The sequence below is a fragment of the Gavialis gangeticus genome, unplaced genomic scaffold (assembly GCF_001723915.1).
Source record: "Gavialis gangeticus isolate Ggan-Ray unplaced genomic scaffold, GavGan_comp1, whole genome shotgun sequence".
NCBI lineage: Eukaryota > Metazoa > Chordata > Crocodylia > Gavialidae > Gavialis > Gavialis gangeticus.
This window is the reverse complement of record NW_017729032.1, coordinates 259,041,302-259,050,965: the sequence shown is the minus strand read 5'-3', so window position 1 is coordinate 259,050,965 and position 9,664 is coordinate 259,041,302. Positions and strand designations below refer to the sequence as shown.

Genomic DNA, 9,664 nt, shown 5'->3' with positions numbered 1-9,664 from the left:
TGCTGGTTAATAGATCATGCTGGCTTGTAAGGTGCTGGATATGACTTGCCCAACGTCTGTATAGATCAGGTGCTTTAGGCCGTGTGTAGATTAAACAAGAGGCGTGTGTGCATAACACTTTAAAGCGGTCTAAATGCTTTTGCACTGCTTTAATGGTGTCAGTGTTTGCACACCTCAGTGGCATATTGCGTGTTAATTTCAGCTGCTGTAGGAAATTTGGCGGCGTAATGCGCCTTAAACTCCTTTGAGGAGTTTTAGTTTGCTGCCCCTACAGCCATGGAGCGAAGCTCTGGGCTCTGTGTGGCTGCACGGCTCTGCAGAAAGCCCTGAGGAAGCCTGGCAGCACCCCAGGAAAACAGAGCGCCCCCCCACCCCGAGCCTGCCTGCCTGAGCTGCGTGTGGGCCCAGTGTTTCTCTCCGTGGCTGCAGTGCCTTCCAGGACCGCCCAAGCTGGGTGCCTGTGGGTGGGTGCCACTGGGAGGGTGGGGGGCAGGCGCCACTGCCACGGAGGTAAACACCAGGCCCACCCCACCCTCCTAGCCCATGGACTGCTCCACTCCCTGGCAGAGCCCTCTCTTCCCCAGCAGAGAGGCAGGTAAGCCGGTGGGGTGTGTGCACGGCATGGGGGTTTAATCAGCCGTAAATTGAAGCATTTGTTTGTTTGTTTTTTAATCCACCGCTTCAATTTAGGGCCCCAGCTTTGTCTATGCACGCCCTTAGTGGCATTTTTCTGGCGCTTTTATTTAATAGCTGATTAAATCAGTTATTAGATAAAAGTGCCAAAAAGCCCTGCTGAAGCGTGCTGTCTATACAGATGCTATGGAGCTGGGTTGAACTAAATGCTTTGCTTCTTCTGGTAAAGCTTGTTTTATTATTTTTTCCATGTCTTTCAGTGCCCTGAGGCACTGTAACCATATTTGAATGGAAGCCTCAGTCACCTGCTTGCTCTAGGTCAGGGGTTCCCAAAGTTTTTATGCCACGGCCCAGCAAACCACGGCCCAGGAGTCACAGCCGACCACGGCTGGAATTTCTGGCTGGAAGACAGGTAAAAATAATCCCACCCCCTGGGTGGGAGGGCCACAGGCCCTGCAGAAAGAACTGCTGTCTCTCCACCTGGCTTTCTGGGACTGTGGTTTGCTGATCCGTGGCCGCTTCTGGTCCAGCAGCTGATTGTGCTGCAGACCGGCAGCTGACCTGCTGTGGCCCAGGGATTGAGAACCCCTGCTCTAGATCATTCCACACACACATATTTTAAAAGTATGACTTGCATGCAAGACACCAATACTTATTTTCCAACAATAGTTTGAGAGTTCATTTCTCTTGCATTGCACATTATATTTATATCCCTATCACATAGGTTTGTTGAATGTGTTGACTCTTTAAGTCAGTAAGTTCATATACCAAAAAAAGAAACCTTAGGCATGTAAATTATCAGATGTGTTCAGCAAACATAACTTTTGTTTATGGGGAATCTGCTTTGTGGTCTTATACCATGGTGTTAAATGCTGCAGAATAGAAGCCTACTTTTTGTTTAGCTACACTTCCAAACAGTGAGGGGAAAAACCACAGACCAACAAAAGAAAAACGTAGAAAATTTTGATTGAAAAGGAAGGTTGAATCAGTTAGTTTTAGATGCCATGCTGACAAGCACTGTATACAAACTCTCATATAGAAAGGGATTTAGACTAGCCAGTGATTCACAAGTCAGCTAACCATATCAGGTTTTCAGACACAAATGGACTTCATAGTGCAAACAACAAAGGCAAATCAGGTATAAGAAACATTAAGCTAAATTTGTCACCATAAGTGAAAAGCTGTGATTTTAAAGTGAGATTACAATTAGCCAAAGGTAATCATTGATTTTACAAAAGGATCCTAAATGTTGTGTTTCTTCACTGGTTCATTCCCTCCCCAAGTACTCACTGTGGAATAAGCTAGTTGGTGGCTAAAAATGGGATGACTTAAACATAAAACGTCTGCATTAGGATGAGGAAAGTTCTAACATGGGATACTGTGCATATTAGGTGCCCTGAACATGGTTATCCTTCATGATGTAGTCCTTCCCTTCTGTGTTCCTTGTTCAGACTGCTACAGACTTGAGTAACAACTGCCAACCAGGTTTTGTTCCTGGTTTTGGAATATAAGCACTAGGGGCATGCGTTTGATTTTCTGAGTGTCTGTCATTCAGGGGGACCGTGCATTGGAGGTGGCTGTCACCCTGCTGCATAGCAGCCCCTGTCTGGTTGCTCTGGCAGCATGCTATCAGGTCCTTGCTCCCCCTGCTGGCTTTGTTAACCCTCAGCAACACCAAGCCTCTGTGCTGTTTCTCTTGCTAAAGACAGCTGCTTCCACTGAAGCTGAGAGCTGTGCTGCAGGTGGCCTGGCTTGGGCAATCTGTGCTTTATACTGGTGATAACAAGGCAAAGCTGGGAGAAGCCTCTCCTGTGAGAGGTAGGTTGTTTTTTCAAGAGGAGGACAAAGGGTGGGGAGGGAAGGGAAGCTGAGCTGAGTTGAAACAGAAACAGAGGTACTTGGGAGTTGTTTTGGACTCCTCCCTTGAATATATTGGTGACTGTGGTTATTTTCTCTGCCCCTGCTCTCTTTCTTCTTCCTTTTTACTCTTCAACTAGAAAGAAAATTTGCAGGGGAAACATAACCTGAAAGTCACTAACCTGGCCAGCCAGGCCTCTTAAAGCTCCCTTGCCTTACTCTGGGCCTTGTTGCTCTGGTTTCTCCAGAATAGCTGTTCTTATACACCAGCAGATCTCCAGCTTCCCCCAGCAGTGCAGACTACAGCAATTGCTTTTAAAGCCACTTCTGTTCTTCCTTAGTCTTCCTTTTTTGGGGCACTCAGCATGTGAATCAAGAATTGGGACCTATGACTTTAACAGGATCAGGGTCAGGCCTCTGCTATCTGGAACTGTAGCGGAGAGGTTTAGGAATCTGACAGATGCGATACCAGCCAGCTAAATGTTGTAGCCAGACTTTCAAAGCATCTTGTATAAGGAAGAGCTTTAGCATCAGAAAAATGGCTGCTGAAGTCTTTGTGGCTTTTGAACTGTTGCATTGCTCTCGATCCTTGTCTAATAATAAACATCCAGGGAAGTACTAAGAGTTCAGGCTTCCCAATATTCAACCTAACCCTGCATAGTTTTTTACTTATAGACTGCATAACCTGGTACAGAAATCATTCATACTGTAACAGCTGCATAATTGTTTTCCAATAAGAAGACTTTTTTTAAGGTCTTCAGTTACATTTCTCAAGAATCCAAGTGCGGTGCAAAGGATTTAGTCAATGGGATTAGAAGCTAAAGGTGGTTTGTACTGAGTAAAGACTACATGTTTGGCTCAGTTATTAAAGGATTTTGTATAACAATTGCAAACACTACAAAAGGAAATTATTTAAACAAACTTGTATATAGTGTCTGTTTTTAATTGAGCTTGATGTTTTACCATAGTTTTCTAGTGGGGAGGGAAGCTAGTAAGCATAAAACTGATTCAAATAAGCAAACTGAAATAGATCTGCAACTGCTTTGAGAATTTTTGTTTCACTGTCAAAAACATATTTATCAAATGTTGTAACTTACTGTACAGCTTGGAAAGAAGACAATATACTTTTTTAAGGCACCTAAAGTATATAACTTGAACATACTGCTTTGCATATAAGCTTATAAAATAAAGAAACTCCTCTAATAATATGGGTTCTAAAAATCTATTTTGTTTCTAAATCTTAAGTTTACTTCCATGAATGCTGAACAAATTGGCCAGTAACAACAGCAAATTAAAGAAGAGTTGAGGTTAAAATGGATTTGGTTTGAGTCCAGCTAATGTACCACAGCATTATTAAAGTATTACAGAATTCTACATCGTAAAGGCCCAAATATTATTTCTTAAAGTTACCTTCTCAGTATCTATTTATCTTAGGGGTAAAAAAAAAAATCTTTTTTCTTTTTTCTTTTTGCCAATTTCAGGCAGCAAGGTTAAGGATGGGTAGACTGGCACAGCAAAATCTGGTGTGGTGATGGTGAGTGATGAAGGATGATACAGCAGTGGGGCATTTGTTAGATCTATTTTTTCACTGTTGCTTCCAGACTAATTCTGGGGGGGTTTGAAATTGTAAGATGTTTTTTTCTGGGAATGGGAGGAGGGATTGTTTTGTTTTTTGTATGGGCATTATATTATTTTCTGGGTGATACTAGGAATCCGATGAAAATTGTTTTCAAGCTTATAAGGTTCACTTCATTTATTTCTTACCTTTGTGTTCGTTTTTTTTCTCCCCCAGCCCCCCCAAAAAATCATTTTCCTCTTTCATCACCTCCTTTTCAGTGATTTTACTTCTGAAAAGTACCAGACCAACAGCTGTGGGGAAGTCAGCAGCGTCATAAATACGTTCAGCCTTTCCATTTCTATCCCCCACTTTTGCAGCATACACTGAGACAGTTTGGTTGCCTAATTTCCTTTTCACCCGCCTTTATTCTGGAGGATGGGGAAGGCTGGAAAGCCTATCAAATGCATTTTTGACAGTGCTAGTTAAGTAGAACTGTCAAGTTACTATTCAGAGTTACTGTTCAGGATGGTACAACCTAGCCACTGCATTGGCAAGGACATGAATTAGAAATATAGGCAGTAATTAAACAGCTGAGCTTGGAAAAAAAAGAGGACATGAATTAATTCACAGGTATGGATTGGCTACTGTATATTTTAGGTAAGTTTACTTTTGATAAGATGTGCTAACCGGAGATGTCACAAGTTCTAATTCCATTCAATTTCAGAAGGGGATGATAGGATGACATAGGAACCTTTTCTCATTCTTGTAACAAACTGTTCCTATCAGAATGATGCAGCACACATCCTTCTATTCAATAATCATTTTCTAAAACAGAACTGATATACTCTTAGCATTATCTTTGTCTTTTCCATTCATCCTGTCAATTCTGTGCGTGTACCTGCAGCACAAATAGAGATAAACAATTGAGCAACTTGATGATGGGTGAGATTCCATGTCAAGTGATAGGTTATGAACAATTAGAACTACTCCTACATATTAGTAGGTTATAAACTGACTGTACATACTCAAGGAAAACAACCTGGATATCAGTATGGTGAAAACAGCTAATCAATATGAAGAACTGGTCAAAATCAAAGGTTGGGTTGGATTAAGAGAGGCATAGAGAATAATTCAGAAAATCTTAATGCTAGTCTGTCACTTGACAGCAGATTCCCATGTTGAAAGCCTTGTGTAGTTTAGGTTCCCTTTACGAGGGATTACATAATAAAGGTGGTAGAGGCATAAAAAGCTTTCCTATGGGGAAGAGACAGGAGAGGAATATATCCTATGACAGGTGTTGAGAAGGTTAGTTGGGCACCCACATTTGCCCCTTCATAATACATAATCAAAAGGACATCTGACAAAACTGAAATGGTTAGAAATATAAGTACCAAGTTTTATGCTCCCCACAATTCAGAATTAAACTCTGAAATTTCTACCACAAGAAGAGACAAAGCACTTCAGATTTAAAAAGAGTATGCCTCCATATAAGGACACCCTCCACAATTACTGTAGCTCAGTTCAGGAGAAAAATAGGGACTCTTTACTGTGAATATAGATATATGCCCAACTACCTGTTGTTTGTAAGAGATTCATTCTACTAGCCTGTTTTCCATTTTGGGGTTTGACTCCTCTCAAAGTCTGGTACTGACCGCTGTTACAGACTAGTCTATCTAGTTTTGTATCTTTAGGACTGATGCAGTTGAGCACTCCATGTGATACATTTAGGATTACTTTGAGAATGGTGAGACTTGTTATAAGTTGTATTATTTTTCCAAACTAAACTGTTTAGACTCTGCTGTAGTATTCTGTTCCATACAGATTTTTATAATGCCTTCCTCCTGGTAATATCCAGGGGCTTTCCAATAATTCATTCAGCAATATGACTAATGTCTATATTATCATAGTTGTGAGGAATTAAAATTCATAAAGCAAAGAAAGTGTTTACTTACAATTAAAACACAGCTAAATGTCCTCTCGAATTCGTTCCCAAAAGCTTCACAACTCTCTGGGTCAAAACTATTCTCTAAAAAAATCTCTTCCCCTTCAGCTCAGAAATTTAGTTCATCAAAGAAAATTACTTGTGCACAGTAAGTAGCAGTTGTTACTGTTACAAGAAATACCATAATCTCTCTTTTTAGTGCATAAAGCTAATGCAGTATATTTAGGACAGCAAGGCCGTTATCCTATTTTTGAAGATAGCATTTCAAATTTACATTGCTGCAGAAGTGAAAGCAAGTTTAGTGGTGTACAGCTGTAGCCTGGCTGTACTGGCAGCCTTTACCGAGAACCAAAAATGAAACAGCAGGGAACATTGCAGAATCAGGATTTGAGCTACATGGAGCAGTGTAGGGCATAGGGCAGGACTTAAGTGACTTGGCAGAATGGTGTGAGGAAGTTTCCCTGTGTGTTACCTGTACAATGCCTGGCTCTGTCTAAGCTCCTCAAAGCTATTCTTTCATGAGCACTACAAATTCAGTAATGCACAAGGGAGGGCAGAGTTTGTGGGGGAAGAGGGGGTGTTATTGGTGTTTGTGTTAGCAGTGGTACTGGTATTTCAGTAATGCAGTGGTGTTAGCTATACTGCCAACAACAAGCTATAAGCACCGAGCCCTGTTTCTGCTCCACTTTCCCTCAGCTCAGCCCCTTTCTGTTCCGCCCCATCCCTCCTCTCGATGCCACTGACATCAGCTTCCTGCTTTTCATGAGAACTATTTTCCTTGAAGCATTAATACTTCTTCTCTAAAAGGACTATTTTCATAAGTCTGGAGCTTGGCATTTGGGTGGCTTTGGTCTCTTCTGACAAGCTAACATAAGAGGCTGAGCGAGCAGTATCATCATGATTTGTTTTATCACGCTGTGCCAGTATGCAGCAGTCTACCGATCTGACTGTAACCGAAAGCATTTCTGTGAGAGGTCTGTAACTGAAAGTTGAAGAGGTGAGTGTTGGCTTTAGATACTGTAGGTTCAGGCAGTTTATAAAGTAAGCAATCACTGTATTGTGCTGACTGATTGAATATTTTCAACTTCTAATACAGCTGTTACAGCATACTCAGGAAATGATGGTTCAAGTTTTGTGAAATAGAATAGTAAATAAAAATTCATAGTGTGTAAACTAGCTTTTCCTTGATTAAAGCCACAGATAAATAAGACTTTCTAGAGGCACAAGAGACATGACAAAAATAAAATTAACTCTTAGCAATTTGCAGTAGACAAGTATTTTCAGGATAGGCAGTTTCTGACTTTTCAGAGGATTTGAATAATAGCAAAAGGAGACTGGTCTGGGATTTAATAATAATAATAATTAAGGAGACAGTGTAGCAGAATACAGTTAATGGAAAGACTCAAATATATATAACTTCATGTGTAGACATACAACTACACATATCAGAGAACCCAGTCTGGGAGTTTAAAGGAGTCCAAGGTAGTTACCTTTGAAAAATCCCAGTCTGAAAGCACTGGACCTAAGTTTGTTACTTGGATAACGTCCCTGGGTATAATTATATTCATAATAAAGTGGAAATGACAGGTACTGTAAAACCAGAAGGAATTATAATGATACTGGGTGGTAAAAAGTAGGACTCTAGGGTTAGAAAGACATTTCAAAAAAGCCATGAAGCTAAAACAAAATAATACAAACAGAAAAGCTCATTGATTTGTAGAAAATAAGCACCAATTATGAAAATACTCTCACACATTAGTATAATTTCAATGAGATTTCTCCCACAAATAATGTTTTAACCTCTCTTGTCAGCACTGGAGTCTATATCTGCTGTAAGTTTGTGAAAAGTCAAATTTATTTATCAAAATTTGACACAGTAGCACAAGGGATTGTGCTAAAACAAAAGTTATTTATAGTTAAAGAGCTTTGATTAACTTCTTTAACAAGTCTACCATTGCTCCCAGAAATGCATTCTGTGCATTAAGCAAAGCTTTGTCCTTTCTGTGTTTTGGTGAATTGTACCCAGAGATAAGCAAGTGACCTATCTTCAAGCTAGTTAGTGTGCCGGGGAACATGTATTGAATAACAGAATTTCTTCTTTAAGAAGGAAGGAATGTTTGACTTGCAAGGTGTAGTACCCTCTTTTACATGAGTCAGCAAGCATTTGTTTGTACCTTCTGACAGACTCTAGTAACTAACTGTGAACTGGTCAGTGGCGTTTTGTTTCTGTTTTTTGCTGTTGTACAAAATTACCTACGTGTCTCGCTCGTTCTTTAGTGCCTGTTTTGTTCTCACTGTCTGGAGGCAATCAAATTAATAAGCATCTCTGAAGTTCTGGTGTAAAGTATTCCAAGCAGGCTTATTTAACATGCTCTTGCAATTCTGAAATGACAGGAGGTGACTCCCATCAGAACTGTTCGGAGGATCTTACTGCTTTAGTAAGATCGCTAAAGAGAAGTTGGTTAACTTGCCTGCTACAGAGAAAGTAGTAGCGTTTCAGGTTGTAAACAAGAGGTGTTCATGTTGTCGTGGGCAAGATCTTGTCCGATTACCTATGTTCCCAGAAAGCATAGGTCCTCTTGAGGTACCTGGCAAAGCTTCCATAGCTTTCACTCGTACAGAACTTTTCTTTACATCTGTAGTGAATTTGGGGGAATACAAAAATGTCCTTGTTTCATGTTCCTTTTAAGCAAGCAATATACACAAGGTTGCCATATTATAAATTCTCTATATCAGGGGTGCTAAAGAAATGGGCCAGATCTAAGCCACGGAGCCGTAGCATCAGGTAAAAGCTCTGGCACATGATGCCACCCATGGGTCTTGGAGCGGCTCCACATGTAGTGTACGCTGGATCAGCCCTGCATGGGGCTGGTCTGGGGCATGTACTGCATGTGGTACCCATGCTGCAGTGGCCCTATGCACTGGATCCAGCATGTGGGGCCTGTCTGTGGGACCAATCTAGTTCATGGACCAGCCCCACACTGTTCATCTGACCCACTGGGCCCGATGAGTTTGACCCCTGCTCTATATGGAATGATGATGATGGATGATCACTCGCAAACAAGTAAGATTGTCTTCCAAGGATCTTAACAGTGAGTCTGCAGGTGACTCCATAGTCCAATTCTAGATCCACGTGTCTTGTTGCCGTGAGGACAGGTGTTTCCAGGAGGGATGGGCACTATGGTGCTGCATTGGATGTTCTGATGTTCTTTTTGCCTTTTCCTCTTTTCCTGTTCTTCTTGTCAACGAGCTGTTTCAGAGTGTTGAGGTCTCTCCCAAAGAGCCTTTCTCCATTTTGGTCGGTCCTGAGTAAGGGTCTCCCAAGTGTTGATGTTGATGTTACACCTCTTTGGGCGCGTCCAGACGAGCAAGCTGGTGCCTCTTGACCCGCCTCAAACCCCTTTGAGGTGGGGCAAAAGGCACATGCAGAAAGAAAAAGTGTTCCCTGTGCTGCATGTTTGCAGCGTGGGGAGAAAATTAGACCCCTGTATCCAGGGGTCTAAAAAAACACTCTGCAGAAGAGCACAGCAAGGCATGGTCCCAGACCGTGCACAGAGCCAGCAGGGAGTCAGTCCTCCAAAAAAGACGGTGTGGTTTCGGCCGGAGCATCTCTTTGGTGCTCCTGCTGCCCCCAGCTCCGGTGCTGTCCAAGGTAAGTGTGGGGGGGGGGGGGG

The 9,664-nt window shown here is 41.8% G+C and overlaps 1 protein-coding gene across 6 annotated transcripts in view; it reads left to right on the top strand.

Annotated features, from left to right (window-relative positions):
• BBX (BBX, HMG-box containing) overlaps positions 1-9,664 on the top strand; it is a 239,842-nt gene that overhangs the window by 52,740 nt on the left and 177,438 nt on the right. For 2 of the 6 annotated variants that reach the window (XM_019525786.1, XM_019525784.1), the window contains exon 2: positions 3,972-4,024. The exons of 3 other annotated variants lie outside the window; for them this stretch is intronic. In XM_019525786.1, coding sequence (XP_019381331.1) covers positions 4,022-4,024 — 3 coding nt within the window. In that variant the 5' untranslated portion in view covers positions 3,972-4,021. Of the gene's footprint in view, positions 1-3,971; positions 4,025-6,798; positions 6,988-9,664 lie in introns of those variants that run through there. One more of the 6 variants, XM_019525785.1, reaches the window with a different exon arrangement.